Source organism: Camelus ferus, chromosome 10 (genome assembly GCF_009834535.1).
Source record: "Camelus ferus isolate YT-003-E chromosome 10, BCGSAC_Cfer_1.0, whole genome shotgun sequence".
Classification (NCBI taxonomy): domain Eukaryota; kingdom Metazoa; phylum Chordata; class Mammalia; order Artiodactyla; family Camelidae; genus Camelus; species Camelus ferus.
Window position 1 is genome coordinate 44,422,900 of NC_045705.1, and position 18,381 is coordinate 44,441,280.

Sequence of the window (18,381 nt, forward strand, 5' to 3'; positions counted from 1 at the left end):
AATGCCAAGTATGGAGGGTGGGGTGTCCTGTTGAAACTTAATAACAAACATGAGGTGGGAATCAAAACTCCCTGAAACCGCTCTCTCAGCATATATGTGGCTGTTTTGGTCTCTTGACATAATCCGCCCCCCGGGGGTGACTACTTTGCAGACCAACTCACTTCAGAGCACACAAAGCCACAGCCCCTCTCCTGGTTCCACTGAAGTCAGTCCTCTGCAGCTCACGGATCTCTTTCGAAAGCTCAAATCCTTGAGTGGTTTTTAGTGCCTTGAAGGTCTAAGTGTCAAGTACTACCAGAAGACAGAAGAGTCGTGTCTTGATTAAAAATAAACCTGCGCTGATCCCTCCAGATGCTAAAACAACCTGACTGTGCCGACCCAGCACCAGATCCGGCTCTGTGGTGGGGCGACCTGTTCCACAGGGGCAGATGGTCTTGTCGCCGTTTCTGCAGAGGTCTGGTCTGGTCTCTGCAGTGGGGCACTCCTTTCACTCTTTAGGGCTTGCAGTGCTCACCTGCTCATTGGCATGGATAAAATGCAATGTAAGCTCATGATGAATCCAGCTTTCCTTACAGGGTTCTTGGAGTGGACAGTTGTGGTCAGGGTGTGCTCGTCAGCCCTCCTTCCTTCCCCTTACAGTGGGACTCTTCTTTCTGATACGGAGTTCATTTCAGGTGGTTCCAGCAGGGCTGACCCCACACCTTCATCCACCAGGGGCGTGGGCTTGTGAGCACCTTTCCCTGGTCACAATGACTGATTTGGTGATGGGCATTTGACTCACCTAAGAATCACCTCTAAGAATTTTTCTCTCACACTTGTCCAGAAAGACACTCCCTTTTTGCTTCCTAAGCTAGCAGGATGAATCAGGGCCACTCATCAGCCATGTGAAGAAAGCTCAAAAAATAAGCGAAGCTGAGTGACGGAGGCCTAGTACCGATGGCACTGCCAGGAGCACCTGGATCCAGTTATGCCTGAAGTATATTCTGGGATTTTCCAGGTACCTGAGCCTATGTTTCCTTTTTTTTTTTTTTTTTTTTTTTTTTGCTGAATTTAGTTTTGAGTAGGTTTCTGGCATCTGTGGCCCGAGGCCACAACTGTGGAATTCGACTTGCTTGCAAGATAAGGCTTGTGTGAGGCTCAAACAAAAATATGCCACCTGTCGCCAACAGAGTGAGATCGTCATTCCTGCTGATGAGGAACGCTGGGGGTGCTTTTGGAAAACCTCCCAACCAGGAAACCAAACTTGTATCAAACAACCCCCAAGCCGCACTGTTAAATCTACAGCTGAGATCAGTGTCTTACAGAATAGAAACAAGGCACCTTGAAAGTTGAGTTTATCAGTCTGTTCGTTCTATGTCTGTCATTCTGTTCTGCAGTGTTTATCAGTCTATTCTTTAGGTGGTTCATAAAATACAGGAAAAAGGACTCTCTGGTCAAATACATCTGTGTCAGACTGGATCACACACAGCCTGCTTAGCAGCTCTAAGAGTTAGGACACTAACAAAGCCTTCATAGAGTACCAATACACGCCCGCCCCGCTGCCTCCCAACCCGGATGATGGCAATGATGCAGTTTCCCAGACTTATTTGGCCATGAACTTTTTTTTCCCAAAATTCTCTGTGGGCCTAGAGTTCCACGGAACCCACTCTGGCCTGGGGCGTAACGTCTCTAGCTGATGAGGCCACAGGAAGCTCCAGCAGCATCATGCGTGGGCAAGAGCTCCAGCATTTCCTCAGCGTGCTCCTCGCGACCCCTCGCTAGCCTACAGCAAATCATGCTTTCCCCATCTGCAGAAAGGGACCGAGTCCAAGGCTCTCTGGCAAGAGTAACTCACCAGTAATCGGCTGAGCCCCATGTCAACAGGGTTATTAAGATTCCATCATCTCAGAGTCATAAGGCTAATGGGATCTTTTGTTATGTAATTTCAGCAATAAACTCTAATTATTTGTACCTGACGGAGGTCGAAAAAGCTAAAGACTGTTCAGCTTGCTTAGGTAAGAGTAACTGTGGTGGAAGGGAAAAAAAATACAACCCGCATACATGTGCCCCAACACAACTGCGGCCACGGTTTCCTGTGCCAAGTCACAGAACAAGGACTGTGGCTCCCAAAGCTCCCGCGTCTGCGGGCGGCCGGAGTACCTTTGACAGCCACGGAGATGGTCGTGTTCTCTCCGACCAGGTAGCCGCAGGGGAGGAGCTCAGGGGTCTCGGAAGCGTTGCTGCGTTTGATCTCCCCAATGCTGTAGCCGAGGACGCTGTCTGAATTCAGCCCCAGCTGACTCACCGGATCGACATGAATGATGTATTCCTGGAAAAAAAAACAACAAAAAAAAAAACAAAATAAAGACCCCGTCAAACACGTGGCCAAAAATCTGCCCATGACTCATGTTTTCACTGGGTGATTTACAGTCACCTTCTCCTCTGTCTCAGCTGATGCCTGAGTTGAAATACCAACACTGTGGAACGAGGGACAGAAGAGCTGACTTTCTGTGGGGATGAAGCCCTCGTACCACAGGCCTCTTAAAATACAGATTTATTTGCTTAGTGATGGTGGTATGGGGGTGGGGGGTGGGAAACCCTAACAGGATGGTGGACGTTTAGTCTGGATGAACCAAGCACAGAAATGTTAGGCTGCCTGTCCTCTAAGTTCAGCTGAAGTCTTGAAGACGTCAGGGACCTGTGAGGTGTGCTGGAAGATGCATGAAAAAGTAATGGACAAGAAATCTCTCTACCAGCCCCTTCTTTTGGCTCAGGTCAAGGCCCATCCTATTGACAAAGGGAACAAAACCTGGGGCTGCTAGAAAAAAAGCAACTCTTGAGTTCTAAAGAAGCCAATGTGTGTGGAGTTTGGAAGGTGTTCCCTCTTAGGTGAGTGACCAAAAGGTTGTAGGTCATTGAACTTGGAATGAAGGTCTGTGGGCAGAAGGCTGATAACAAGCCTCTCCCTTTAATGGCCCTATTTCCTCATGTGTGACTCCCCACAGAACCTTTTTGTCCACACTGTCGTCCTTCTAATCCAAAGATGTCCAACGGCACGCCAGCAGAGACCAGGTTTAGGCTGGGGGAGCAGACCTGGGCTGCCCTAGGCCACGCCTGTCCCTCACCTGGTCACAGTTCTACAGATGGCCCGCCAAGACGGGGAGCGAGCTTTGGTCAGACAACAGAATTTCCTGTGTGTGAAGCCTCCTGAGTCTAGATGTTAGGAGACTGGAGTGCACTGGTTAAAAGTCAGGTTTTGAAATCAGACCAACTCAAGGAGACCAATGTGATCTCTGGCTCAAAAAATGTGGGCCATTATTCGTACTCAGGGGATATGATTAATGAACACTTCTGGTTGTTAACCTATTTCAAGTCAATAGAAAAAATGTACCAAAAGCTTCTTTCAAACCACTTAGTATGTCAAGGTTCACCTCGATACTCATTAGTTTTTTCTCCTGTGGCAAACACCCACTCCAATGATGGGATTAGAATGAACAGAAAAATAACTATGCCAACATCTTTGACACTGGCCATGGATCAGAAGTCAGTGTCACTTGGAGTGCAAATCGCAGACTCTGAAAGTGTTGGCACAGGACGCCAGGCACGCTAGATCAAATCCTCTCCCCTCAGATGAAGGAGGGAAATCTGATGTCTCAGCCCCAGCCACAGGACACACACTGCAAAACATACTCAACAGGACACAATTCTAAGGTGAAGAGAGAATGTGGACATGAGCAGTTCACCATGAGAGGCTCAAATAATCGCTCAAGGCCAGGGAATGACTCTTACTGGCTGGCCAACCCCTGCCAAGGGCAGACAAGAACAGTTGGGCCTGTTCCCAGTCTGTACTTACCTTCCTCCTTCTGTTCACAGGTCCCAGCATCATAAGGATGTGGGAGAGGGGACAGGCCCGAGAAATGACCAGGTTCTGGACACAAACCTCCCGTTCCCTCCCTAAGCCCAGGCCCCCGCTCGGGGAGAGAGACCGGCACAGCCGTCTTCATGAAACACTTACTTTGAACAGCCGTCTAACCACCCCATCGAGCACATCCCACTTGGTCTTGCCACTAACGCCAATGCAGCCAATGAGAAAGAGGTGTGGTCTGGAATCCTAAGGGCAAGGAAATGTACGCAGGTGAAAAATGGGTGGATCTCTTTTGACTCAGTTTAGCAGAGGACTCAGATTGTCTTAGAACTCCACCAACGATTTGAGAGGGGAATAAAATTCCTATTGTTTTAACACCAGCTGTGACTTAGATTGAATGCTACAGTCTTAAACACTCTCCTCCTCTATTGCTAATACAGCAACCTGTGGGTCAGGGAGAGAGGATCTCCTCTCTGGAATCTAGAGCCTTCTACCAAGCGTGTACCCTGTATAGTGTGTAGACCCTTGCATGGAATGCTCTCCCCTTTCTGCTATCCCGTCTTTCCAAACTTTGCTTACAAACTCACCTCTTCCAGGAAGCCTTCAATGATTAACCCACCAGGCTCAGAGTTCACACCACTTCAATAGTTCTGTACACAATTTATATGTGTACTCTGCACTCATTTATTTTTAGGTGTTTCTGTCTTATCTGTCTATCAAGTTTGTCTCCTTGCTAGATCTTAAACTCCTTCAGGATAGACTATGTTTCTATTTCTTCTTCTTCTTCTTCTTCTTTTTTAAATAGTATTGATTTCTTTTCTTCTAATTAAAAGTTAAAACATGCTCAGTTCAGAAAACTAGTCAGACTCCAGGAAGTTCACAATCATCTTTTCCTACTTCTTTTGTATCTCTGCCTGCAGGGCTCTGCATAGTGGGGGCTAACTGATCATACTGATTAAAGGCAAGCTAATAGAACATTCCATCGTGTTTGATTTTAAAGTATCTGACATGCTCATAAGAATATAGAATTAGGAGCGTGAGGGAGGTGGGAAGAGGGTGTATTTGGCAGTTAAGCAGAATCAGTGGAGAAAAGAGCACCAATCTTGCCGTGAGGTGGTCTGGCCCCACCACTTGCCTCACAGCCTTAGGTAAGTGATGCTTGGGTCTTGGTTTCTCAACTGTAAAATGGAGATCACACCTGGACAACCAACCTCATCTGGGTGCTGGGGTAGTCCAGAACAATGCAATTTTTGAAAGTGACTCAGACTCAAACTTTTGTTAAATATAAGATCTATTTGTGCTGATGATCATTAGAATAAAATGCATTCACAAGTATCACTTGCATTTGTTAACAGAATGTTCTAAGAACAGACTTCCCCTTGATAGTTTATCACTCTGCTAGCTAAGCTCTGAAAATCAAGCTATTTATTGGATCCTTTAGGCTAGGTGATGCTCAAACCCCTGGCAGCTCCAAAATCCTGGGGTTACCCCCTTCAGTGAGTCTAGACAGCCAGCCACAGAGTGGCATCCCCTGGCAGAGAAGTCTGGCTGCAGACGCTTTGTTCTGGAGGGCACTGCGGGCTCCCTAGCTCTCAGAGACAACACTAGCATGTTGGCTAGAATATTAAGAAATAACAATCAAACAAAAAACTCAAAGGGACGTAAATTAGGGACTCCTGAGTCTTCCCATGTATCTGAGAGATGGTCATTCAGAGCATCATTTGGATTTAATCAATGACTAAAAATCGACTCTGGTTGCCAATCCCCACCCATACCCTGAGACAGTTGCTTATAGGGGTACAAACTCTAGACCCTGGAAGAGAATAGAACAGAAACTGCTCAGAAAACTCAGGACTGCCCCCCTCCAGCCTCAGTGAGTCAGGACGCCCCGCCACCTTCACTTCGAGCCTCCTGCGATCTGCCGGGCTTGGCCGCCTCTGTCTCCCAGCGTCTACCTGGTCAGCAGCCTCTGACAACTGGCTAAAACTGGTGCTCCTGGTCGGCTGAATTTGCTCTTCTGTACCTTCTGTGCTACATGTGCTTAGCTGCCTTTGAAGAGCTTTGGGAAGAGATTAAATTCAGAAAAGCCATCTCTGACTGATGCGAGTGTTTAGTTAGTGACATGAAAGTGCAACACGGGCCATCTTTAGGGCTCTTCGTAGATGTTCCAAACATAAGAGACAGGGAATGGCCGTTGGCTCACTTCCACCGTGTCGAAATGCTGCTGGGGTTTAGCGTGAGTTAGGGAAAGCGTTAGTACTATTTCCGAGTCCCCGCAGGCTCCGAGGTGGCAGGGTGTAAGGATGAGATCGCTACGCTAGGTAGTTCTACCTGGCGCAGGGACAGGCAGAGCAGGGGGAGGGATCCAACTAACCTCCTTCCACTTCATTTCCTCCTGAAAGCTGACAACTATCTTAACATGCCTGCCTCCTTCCTTCCGAGCCGAGCATTCACCAGTGTCATCCAGCAACATGTCTGCGAATGGAAAACATCAACAGCCTTAGGCACGTGGGGACAGCAAAGCCGGCTTCCTGACACCCCCGCCGCCTATCAGCACGGCAGCGGGACAAACCAGGTGTCAGGGTGCGGGGGGGCGTGGGGTGGGGGCAGGGGAAGGGGCGAGGGCAGAATGGAGGATGCAACCACAGAAACCAACAGTGGACCAACCAAGGAGCCAGCAGGCTGACGACGTGCCTTGCCAAATGGAAGTGCGAGGGAGACTCAACCGAAACGCTAGCAACAGCAGCATCATGGATAAGAACTCAAAGCGTCAGTCTCGATGTGCTTACAATGAAAACCTGGATCATGGTTGCTAACTACCACACAGCCTGGAATCCAGCCCGAAGGCAGGAAGGTCATAAACCAAGCCACTGCCCAGGTGGGACTGGCTACCATGGGGTAGGGTGGGGGGGCAGGGGTTGTATGTAGCATACAGCTTGCAGGTCAGCCTCTTAAAATGGGTCGAACAAAACTCAGCATGGTGGGCGAGGGGATCCAAGCTCACAGCCTGGAGAAACTGGGGCGCTGGAGCGAAGCATGACAGCAGTCTAACGGCTGGGCTCATGTTGGTAGCAGACGCACACCCAGACACACGCACACCCTAAGTGCACACACGCTTGCTGCCTCTCCATTTGATCTGCTGCTCTGCTCATCCTGGGGCTTCTGCTTAGAGACCAGAGTGCCTGCTGCAGGCCCGGTGACACCACTCACCCAGGCTGCTTGACTCTGCGAGGTTCAGGCTGTGCTGGGAGAGGCCCATGGACTGCCTTGGGGAGGCAGAGAGGGACACCTGGGAGGGCGCCCGGCTGCAACCACTGCCTTGTGACTCCGACTTCAGCCGGTCATTCTCAGCTTTCAGCTTCTCTATTTCACTCTGCGAAGGGTAAGGGAGAAGCTCACTTACTAGGTGGATACAATGCAAAAAAGCCTTTTATGGAGGAGGGATTTAAAAGTTCTCTGCAGGGATCGAGTGGGAATCTCAGGCGAGATGGAGTAAGTTACACCATCAGAGAGATTCAACAGTGTCCCCTGCCCTTGCTGGATACACAAGACCTCTCCAGCAGGGGAGGGGCTGTCTTTTTCGAGACCTGGCCTTTAACAAGACCTCAGAAATGTCTCCCAGAGTCTGAGTGGAAGGTGGAAAAAGTCTTACCTGAGAAATTTGAGAAACTTTGGGTTTCTCAACCCAGACCTTTACTGCACGACTTCTCAGAACTTTAATGAGTTGGTATATGCGTTGTGAATCTGAGAGGGGCAGTACTTCCTAAACATATTTGATCAAGGCGCTTTCCTTTCACAGAGCTTCTCGTGGAAAGTGTCCCAAGGAACCTCCCTTGGGAAATTTAGTAGAACTCACAGTGTTCTTTCACTCTCTGAATATTTACGAAGAACCTACTGTGTGTTAAGCACTGGTGCTACATCCAGAGAAAGGGGTGCAAAATAATAGCTCAGAAGACTCAAAAGCCTTCAATCCGCGGCAGGAGAGAAGGGCCCTACAAACAAATCTATAGGAATTCAGGTCAGGGCACTAACTCTTGAAGCTGCAGGACTTGGAAAAGCTTTGCAGAGGAAGAGGCATCAGGCTGGGCCTTGAGGGAAGGGTGTATAGAAGGCTATCCCAGTGGAGGGAAGAAAGGAAACAAATTCCTGGGGCAGGAAAAGGGGGCCGTCGGTGGCTCCCTTTGGCTGGTGAGCAGAGTCTGGAAGGTGGATTTCGGAGTGGGTGGTGGAGTAAGAGGACAACGCATCCTGTAGAAGCCTTGTGGGCCAGGTACAGGAGACAGTGCTGCAGGCAGGAGGCTGTGGCAGTGAAGGGGCTTGGTTACTCTGACACTTCCAAAAGATTGGCTTTGAGCAACAGAGAGGGCCTATAAAGAGAGCAAGGCTAGGAAGGCAAAGCAGCCCTCGGGCGTGGCAGAGGGCACTCCTTCCCGGGCAGCCTGGGGCTCAGTCGCGCTCCGACTCTCACCTGCATCCTGTTCATGGCCTCCCGGAGCTGGTCCAGCTGGTGCGCAGAGCTGAGGGCTTCCAGGCGGATGTCGGTCAGCTTCATCTCCTTGTCTCTCAGCTCGTTTCGGAGCTGCATGACCGTCTCGGCCTCACTGTCCATGCACTCTGAAATGCTAGAGAAAGAGGAATGTTACCGACCAAGACAGCTCTGAGCTCCGCCCCTTTTAGTCCCCCACTGACAACCACTCCATGTCCATCATCACGTTTGTTCAGGAGTAACCCTGTACAACCAGCTGCCCTGTGCTTCCTGGGGGTGAAAATATCAAAGCACTTGAAATTCACAGACTTTACTGCTTCTCTACACTCTCTCTGCAGAGCTCTGGCAATCAGAATGGCATTGTTGCCCCTTTCAGCCAAATCCCAGTAATCTAGGGATAAAGAGGAGCCTGCGGAATGGAACAGCAACCTTGGGGCTTTGAAAGCCTCTGTGATGTGTACACAGCTGGGCCCTATGCTGACACTACATGGCCTCTGAGATCTAAACCCACTCAGAGAAACGATGTCATCTGTCTGTTTTTAAGATTCGACACTCCAGGGTCAGACATCTGAGGATGATATTTATCTGCCAAAAAGGAGAAGAAACCTGAAGATATGGGTGGAAGATGCTAAGTCTTCTCCTGGACACATTCTAAAATCCACTCCCCTAAAAGGGTCTAGAGAGCAGTCTTTTATTCCCCCATCCCTACAACAAGCTCACAGCAAGGAAGAGAAACATCTCGGGTGGTCAGAGAGTAAGGATGATGTGACATGGAAGCCCAACTTTTATCTGAAAGCATGCAACAGCGTGGCGAGCTGTTCTCCTTCCCCAGCTGGACACCAGATCAGGGGACCGCAGGACCCCGTGAGTCCCTCTGTCTTAAGAAGTGGTCCTTCCAGGCTGGGTCCCTTATTTGATTAGTTAGGTTTGCTCTTTCGATGTCTGGCAGGTCAGCACAAAGTGGAAGATAGTAAAAGTCATGATAAATTGTAATGTTAGAAAAGTTAGTTCTATTTTATAAGAAAAGTTCTGTTGATTTCAAGGATTATAGGAGCTGAGGTGAGCGGTGATCCAAAAGAGAATGCTTTGACATTTCTTGGACTGACAACAGAAAAAAGAAAAAAAACAAAAAAACCCAAGCCCATAAAGTTACAAAGCTGAAGCTGATTATCTCTGAAAGGCACGGTGAGCATGTGGTGTCTGCAGAAATGGTCACGGGAGACCCAAGTACTGGATGTGAGGCCAAACCAAACCTGACATGTGAAACTGGTAGAGGGTGTGGAAACGCTCACTGCCAAAGGAAAAGCATTATCATGGTTAAAAGAGATGCAATTGTATTTCGGGGGCAGAGAGGACTAGAAGAAAAATTTAACATCTGAACAGCCAAATCTTTTTGTGGCTGTTTTCCCAGCCTGCACTTGAACTGTTGCGAGAGTTACAAAACCACCTCTTATTTTCAAAAGTTGTCAGCAGCCAAGGAAACTTCTCCTCTACTTCAAAATCTTCTAACACTTCCAATGGACTCTTTCAAATCTTATAATTCTTCCCACTCCATACCTATAAGAAACTGAAGTCAACAGATTTGGTGCTGAACTGTCTTTAGAAATCAGATCATCCCCCACACAGATCTCTGCGATGTGAATAGCCTGTGGTTTGGAGGGTTTAATGACAGTCGTGCTTTTTTTTGGTTTGGGAGGTTTGCAGCAGGAGCATGCAGAAACTGGTTCTTTCTGGAGAAAGGACTATGGTTTCCGGGTTTAAATGGAGTGTAAAGTCTGAACAAAGTTCCACGGTGACACTCTGGTCTTAGCCAAACCATGCCCAGCACAGATCTCAAAGGCTCCAGTCCACCGCAGAGAACCGGCTTTGGTTCACACTGTGTCAGTCCGTCTGTCAGTCCACGGCAAGGCATTTTGCTGCAGTCTCTTTTACCGGGTCTGTGCTTTTCCCCCAGGAGGCTTTCTCAGCAAGAGAAGCCACATTTTCTCAGGACCTGCTTTCTGGAATTTACCACATGGGTTACTTTGTGAAGCTTGGCCAATGATGACGTCACAAAGGGAAGCAAACTAGAAGGAAGAAAGTCTGTGTGGGAGTAACTGCACCAAAGGTCCTGGGCCCTTCAGTTAGCCCCTCAAATCGGCCAGTTCTCAGAAACACACAACACAGAGATGATGTTGAAAACAAGCCCCAACTAAGTTAGTCCTTATGCCGACTGCCCAGGACGGAGCCTTTGCCCCTCGTCCCTTCGGCACTAGACTTCTGCTCTGTCACTGATAACCCCTCCCTGCCTGGCTGCTGGCTCCCAGGACCAGGGTTCTTCTCTACCTCATTTGTCGTGTCTGATGTCACTGATCCACACGTAGCAGGTGCCCCGCAAACGCTCACTGAACACGTAGGCCACTGTGGTAGGCATCTGCAGTACATTATTTAAGGTACCACGGACATCACTAACTCCAGGAAGTGGTACTGCAATGACCTCCGTTCTAAAGATGGGGAGGCTGAGGCAAAGAGGCTGACGTGCCCATAAGAAATGCCAGAATCAGAAACAAATCTGGTGGGTCTGCTGAACCTGAGGGCCCACGCTCCTGGACGACAACCAGCGGGCACTCACGTTCGTCCGCTCCATGGGCTACTTACTGAAGCAGCCTGATGCTCACCGCTTCCTACTCAGTCCCTAGCACTTCATTCCAGCACATTCCCGCCAGTCTTGCCCAGGTGGCAGGGCTGGTGGAAGACCTAATTTTAAACGCCCGAGTATGGGAAATGCTGCCTTCCCACACCGCCATTCCTTCCACCCACGGAGTAGGAAATTTTCTGAGCCCCAACTCCTCTGCCTTTGGTTTCTTCTTTGAACTCTGTCTCATGTCTAGATCTGCACATTCTTATAAACCCTTCAAGGCTGGAAAGAAGCATTTGCTTTCTGCCCACCCTTTGGAAAACCAGACCCAAAACAAACATCTGCAGTGTGCATGGATGCTGTGGAATGTCAGGGAAGGGCTGCCGAGCCCAGAGGCAGCCCCACCCAATCCCGATGGGGTAAGTGGTTTGGACAGAGCGCTCTCTCGCTATGGTCTCCAGGAGCCCCATGTGGCTGAGTGCATCATGGCCACCCTCCCCTTACCTCACTTGGCCACTTGGCATTTGGCCTAGTTACTACTCCTGCCTCCAAACAGTTTTCTCTCTGTTCCTGGGTTCCTACCCCAGAGCTCAGACCCTGCCCCTCTGCCTCTTCTCCACCTCTATTCAACCCCTTTGGAGAATCCCTCCAGCTCTGGGATGATGGCATGTGAGTCAATGATGGCCGGTCCTTTACTTGCCTCCTGGGCTCCCTGCAGGTCACATAGGACTCACACTCCCAATCACTGGCCTAACCCCTCACACCAGCACACAGGGCAGCTGGAGGGGCACTGCTGTCCAGCCATCAGTGCTCCTCTCCCCTGACCCCTGTTTACACCTTCGCCCAAAGCAGAAGTGCCTGTCCCCATGGCCACCCTCCTACCAGAGTGCTCCCCGAGAGAAGAGGAGCTCCTCATCTGAGTAAAATGGAGACCCTGATGTGCTGCACCGGCGAGTGGGCTGATAAAAACATCAGGGCCCTAGGCTGTCTCCTCATTTCCACCTCCTGTCTCCTGTGTGGTCCGGCAGGCCGCGTGCTACAAAGGCCTGGCTCACCCTCTCACCTGCATTTCCTGCACCCATCTGGCAGGCCGGCCTTGGGACACTGGCACAGGCCGCTGTCTTCAGCGGGTGGGCTAGCAGGCTGTGTGGACCGGGGAGTGGCCCCACAGAGCTGGCCTCCTGAGGCTGAAGGAGGGCACAGCAGGAGGCGGCCCTGCGTGCACAGCACTCAGCCGGGCCCTCCCAAGACGCCAGTGACGCAGATGTCATTCATCTCATGCTCACCAGTGAGGAAATGGAGGTGTCTACCGCCACCCTACTCCCTTGCTCAACCCTCTCTCAGAGGCTGTCCTGAGCGCGGCGCCGTGGTCATCCTCTCCCAGGCACTGTCTGATCTCGTGGGAACTGCCCCCGCAGACTGCTTGGCTCCGGTCTTCCTTCCACTTCTCACCTGGCTCTACCAAGGTCTCTGGTGGGATTCGGCCCCGCGGGGAAAGGGCAGTCGCTTGCACTGCTGCCGGAAGCCGGCCGTGTCGCCTTCTGAGCTGGCACCTGGATCCCCGACTGTCTGTCCCAAGCCATTCCTGACCTGTTCTTTTTTTTTTTTTTTAAAGATGTTTTCGGGGGGAGGGTAATGAGGTTTATTCATTTATTTAAGTGGAAGTACTGGTGACTGAACCCAGGACCTCATGCATGCTAAGCATGCGCTCTACCTTCCCCTCCACCCTCCCCAACCTATTCTTGCCTCTAGAGTCTGGGCCTTACGTTTTCAGATGGAGGACAGGGCTGTCTCCTATGACGCTGATGGAACAACGATCGCTGGGCACTCAGTGGAAACCACGGGAGGTGGGCTGGGCACCTTGGTGCCAGGGGAACAGCATCTCAACCAATGTCAAGTGAGCAATCACCTGTCTCTCTCAACCAGCTGTGTTCCTGAAGAGCTCTGTACAAACTGACCCATTTCCAATTCACTGGGAGAGGCCACGGTGATGAATCATTCTATGAAACAGAGAGCCCTTCGCTAAAGAGAACTGCCACTGAATCTCTCCGTTTTTTTAAACTTCCAAATTCTAAGCACTGACCTCAGAGAAAGAGTCCACACTAAATTTTGATCAAAGAAGAAAAGTGTAATCTCTCTAAGCCCTGTCACCCAAATGAACCAGAATTTCAACCCAAACTGCCAACATTTATATCATCATCTCCCTGTCACAGCAGGACGGTTGTAGCTTTTCACATCCACTTATCCTGTTTAATCCTAGGATAGGATAAGTAGACAACAATTATCCCAATTTGACAAAGCAATGGAAACAAAGAGAGGCTAAGCCGCCTGCCCAAGACGAGCCAGCTAATTATCCACACTGATGCCAGCAGAGCAAAAACTCGAGTTTTCTCTCTCTTTCAACGTCCCCAGTCCTGAGCCACTGCAAGAACACGCGTGGTCCGGTGAACCTAAGACACACAGGACCCAAGGAGCAGATACAGCATAAGAGGACCCCCAGCCATTCCTGCTTGAGAGGGTTCCCGGGGCCAAAGACGTCGCCTGACCAGAGTGACCCTGGCAGACAGACTTACAGAGAGTTGGAGTGAGAGGTCCTCAGCAGCGGAGTGGAGCCCGCGGAACCATTGTGCGGCAGCTTTGGTGAGGAAGGCAACGAAGAATCCGTCATCTCCTCGATGTCCGAATGAGAGGATGCCGACTTGGGGGACTTCTTCTTCCCGAAAGCTTGCTTGAAGGAGCTGCGTAACTGAATTACACGAGACCGTCAGCCTGGCCGGGGCTGCGGCCAACACTCAGGCCTCGGCCAGAGGCATGCAGACCGAGGAGCAGGCCGCTTCTCCCGCGTTCTCCTCCCGCCATGGAAAAGGCTCCCGACAGCGCTCTCGAGTCAGTGCATTAAGGGAAGAAGAGTTATCTGGTGTTGACAGCTCAGAGGACTGGACCTGTGGGTGACATTTCATGCCTACTCTTGGGTCGAGGCTAGATGCCCACTGCAAGACAGAGCCTGGCTCAGCGGACGGATGTGGGGAGGAGGAGGTTACACAGCAACAAGGCGGGGTGCTCAGACACGGGACGGATGCGGATGAGGTTAGTCATATCAATGGATGGGTTAGCTTGGTATCTGATATTAAGGTTGGTCTTGCTTACCTCATTGACCTGCCAGAGAAAACGCAAGCAAAAATGGGGAAGGGGAAGGAAAAAAGACAATTTTTAACAGAGAAAGCCAGTGACAGGGAAAGCTTTGGACTTTTTAGACACCACGTGGCTAATAATAAATACCATACACAGAGGAGGTTTCTGGTAGGATCAGGAGTCTTTCAAAGCATTAGGGGCCTCTTCCTCTATTACAGAAGGTGAGGAACAGCAGGTCTGGAAGTTCCCCTATAATCTGAGCTCCGCTAGCTTCTCTGTCTGGTTGAAATGACTGCCCCACCTTCCTATGTTCCCTCACTCTTTTCTGGCCTCTTATCAGACATCCCTAAGCCATATATATATACATATACATATATATATACATATACATATACATATACATATACATATATATATATTTGGGAGGGGGGCAAGCCTTTTCTCAACTGAGGGTAGCTTTATTGCTGCACTGGTCCGTAGCAGAGCCGCGTAGCTCTTTGATACATGAACTTAAGGACTCCTGCTGCCCTTCTACACGTATAAGATAATATAATAAAAGCAGGGAATTAGCCATCTCACTTGTTGCTCAAAAATGATATTTTAAAGAAATTTATTAACCATATTGGGAAAAGGTAATTGGTATATCACAAATTCTCCAAACCATGAGATTGATCTGAAAATTCTAATAAGAACAGAAAGATTTTAAAGTGCAACGTCTTCTCTGAAAGCCATGGTAAGCATGTATTTTTCTAGGCCAAAAAAATAAAGTTTCATCTTGAAAAAGGTCTTTTAAAAAGTAATGTCCTTTTTCTAAAGCCTCTTTTCCTCTGGAAACATATTCTGGGGGTTGTCTTAACCATTGTGAAGTCCAGAAAAATGAGCCATTCTGAAATAATGAGACGTTTCTCCCAGCAAAGTTTCATTCATAACAAACTGCATGTCCAGCTTGTGGGCAAATCTAGATCCCATTTCTCTCCCATTTCTTACTTCTGGCCATATTTCCAGACAGCAGTAATAGAAATAGAAAGGTTTGGCACCTGAATTCCGGCCTGTACCTCTGGTAAAATGCTAGGCAGAAGAGATTACAAAGATGAGACAAAATTCAGCTTTGGGATTCTCTGAGGATGGCCAATTATTCATCCTCCCCAATTGCACTGGTAATCAAGAGTTGTCTTAAAATAAGTAAGTTTTATTTCCTGAATGGAAGAGAATGGCTAATCACGATTTTTCATAGAAAACAGTTCTCTCTCATCACTTTGATAATCAAATCAGATTACTTATCAACAGCATATTAGAAATAGCAACATGAGTTAATTGTATTGGTTTGAGTCATAGCAAATGAGTTGACTAAAAGCCATTAGTAACTTAAAGGAAACATTTAATCAGAATGATGAGAGGCTTACACTGAACTGGCTTTTGAGCTTCCCTGCACTGTGAGTTATCAATAACCAGCATGACTAAATCCTCAGCTCCTCCGTTGCTAGACCTCGCCACCCATCCAAGATAACGCAAAATGAGTGAGAAGGGTATGGAATGAATGAGGACATGGAAGCTACTGTGAAAACACGACGCTGTCAGCTTTGACAAATGGGGCCCTGTGAGTACTGGCCAACTTCAGATCCACTTGGGGTATCCCTGCACTGAACTCAGGGAGAAGCAAACGCCAATCAACTCCACAACCTCGGTAGCAAAGCTAAAAACTGGGGGGTGGAATTTTCTAAGCGGAATGGGAAAAACTGTTCAAAATGCCATTGTAAAGAAAGTCAAGGGGCTCAGTGGGATTATGGAAACATGGAGAAACACTGTACTGGAGATTGGTTCTATTCAATTTGCCATTTTGAGGCTGAGCCCCGCGCCCCAGTTGAGAACCATTCACTGACTGCTAACAACCACACTGTGAAACTTTTACTTACAGCACAAGGTCAAAAATTTTTCCAAGAGAAGGGTGATTTAATGCTATCATAGGCAATTGTGTAAATAAATAGATAAGGAGTATGGGTCGTGATGGGATAACCAGCGACGCACACTCCAAAAAATACTTTGGAACTAAGTAAAAACCACTTGAGAGTAACTGCTCTAGGATCTGGGACTTTGTGGCCAACATATGATGATGAAGACATGACACATATGGAATGAAAGATGAGTGCTTCACGTAAAGTCTCATGAAACAAAAAACTACAAGGAGGTGGTTATTTCCTCAATCCTGGCGTTCAGCTGAGCCCAGCACTGATTTTAGTAGAAACCTGTCCACAAACCACTTCTCTGGATCGACTCCCAAAGGTCTGTGCACTGAAGGGAAGAGCCAGCCTGGGCTTCATCTGAGGGGATGCGGTTTCTGAGACTCGACTCCGTGAGGCAGCACCCACGGGGGTCTGGGGATGTACTCACCCAGTTCTTTCTCTTCTTTTTCTTTGAATCACTCTCTATGTTGCTGCCCACGCTGGAGTGGCTGGTGGCGCTGTTGATGCTGGAGACACTGTCAGAGGAGTGCTGTCTGCGGATGCGGAGGTCTGCGGACTGGGAGGTACCATTTCCTAGAGACCCAGGGCAGGAAATCAGGAGCTGCTGACTTGGGGAAGGACCCTTACACCTAAACTCACACATTCGAGGATGAGGAGGTATTTCCCAATTAGACATCACCTCCTGTCCCTCGATGCTAGTTTTAGGGTCCTCGAATAAGTGGGTGCTATGCTTTGGTCAGTTAAAAGAAGGCTCTCTCCATTTTACAAAAGTCAGAGGAGGCTTAGAGAGAATTCCCCCACACCTGCTCCCTTGAGCCTTAGACAGGCGCTAGAGTGTGTTCCCGAGTTGCAGCAACAGTCACCTATGTTGAGAGCACCCCCTCCTTTGCTCTGTCCGCTCCTGCTGCACCAGCCTCCTCACACACCCACAGAAATGCCAAGCCCATCTCCTCTCAAGATTTTCCAAGTGCTGCTCTCTCTCTCTGGAATGCTCATCTCCCTCTGCTCTGCCCTCCCATGTCAAGTCCAGGCTTTTTCAGGAGGCCTGATGTCTGAGGTAACAGTGGTACCAGAAATAACACTGCCCAAAACGGCAGCGAGACCGAAATAAAGTTTGCAGACAGCGTTCCTCATAATCACAGCACGACACTGGCCATCTGGTCTTTAAGAGCACTGGTGCCAGGGTCAGATCTGGGTTCTGGCCCCACTTCTGTTTCTTACATCCTACGACCTCAGGATGGGACTCTCGCCTCTGAAGCCCAGTGTTACTCTCAGCACAAAGTGAAGAGGACCCGTATCGCACACGTAAGGGTGTTGCGGAGAGAGAACGGGATAATTAAGTAAGTGCAACACTGAGCGTGGTGCCGAGAACACAGCACAGGGGTTAGAACAAAGTGAGTGTTCATAAATGTTAGCTCTCATTATTACCATTAATATCATTTTTGCTGGAGGTAACTCATCCTCAGGCTCACCTCTGTACCCGTGCCCCCCAAGGAAGATACACAAGGACACAGCAATTTCCTCCGAAATATTTTCTGGGACAAATGAGAGACAAACCCATTTCAGGTTGCCCCACATCAACATGTGAGTATCAAAGCATTCGTGAAGTTAAGGCTGTGAAACACTTTGACATTTTGCCAAGAGAAATACATTTTCTTCCATTTTTGAGATGCATCAGAGGAGAGGGCGAGCTGGAACAGCTGTCTTCCTGGAGGCCGGAAGGAACTGGATTAAGTGCTTTCCAGGACCTGTCCGAGTGACACGGACACCCACCCTCTGGCAGGGAGGCTGCATCGTACGTTGTCAGGGGAGGGTTCCTACGGGCGGGCAGGCGGCTGGTCTGAAGGCTGTTTCTCTGCCGTTACCTTTGCAGGTGAGCTCCGGGGTGTTAATTACTCCATTAATGGCCGCCTGGGCAGCTGCATTCTGCTTCTTCAACAGCTCAATGGTTTTTCTTAACTCATTCAGTTCTGAATCCTGAGGAACAGAAAAAAGTTACCGGTCATTCCCAAATCATTCCGTATAGTTTTCCGCTGAAGTGCAACTCAGTGTCAACTTAGAGGGGAGAGAACCTTTGTCTCAAACACTAGGTTGGATCAGTTTTCAACAGGCATCCGTGAGCAGCCGAAAGCAGCAGGAACAGGAGTAAGATCTGTTGCCGATGGAGTGACCACCACTCCGTCCAGGACGTTTCTGTCATGCAACAGATCTACTCTTTCAGATTTAATTCCTACAGTTCAACAAGTATACTAAAATCTATACAACTATCTGGAGTCCAAGAGAACAGTGTTTTTAGGTCTGTTGTTAATTCCAAGCGGGGAGGGAAAAAGCATCCTTTCTG

At 49.0% G+C, this 18,381-nt stretch overlaps 1 protein-coding gene across 1 annotated transcript in view; it reads right to left on the bottom strand.

The window, feature by feature from the left end:
- NAV2 (neuron navigator 2) overlaps window positions 1–18,381 on the bottom strand; it is a 365,374-nt gene that overhangs the window by 20,131 nt on the left and 326,862 nt on the right. The window contains 9 exon segments of the mRNA XM_032488868.1: window positions 2,140–2,308; window positions 3,995–4,090; window positions 6,219–6,319; window positions 7,055–7,217; window positions 8,313–8,466; window positions 13,521–13,693; window positions 14,095–14,103; window positions 16,468–16,613; window positions 17,906–18,017. Of these exon segments, the coding sequence (XP_032344759.1) occupies window positions 2,140–2,308; window positions 3,995–4,090; window positions 6,219–6,319; window positions 7,055–7,217; window positions 8,313–8,466; window positions 13,521–13,693; window positions 14,095–14,103; window positions 16,468–16,613; window positions 17,906–18,017 (1,123 nt within the window).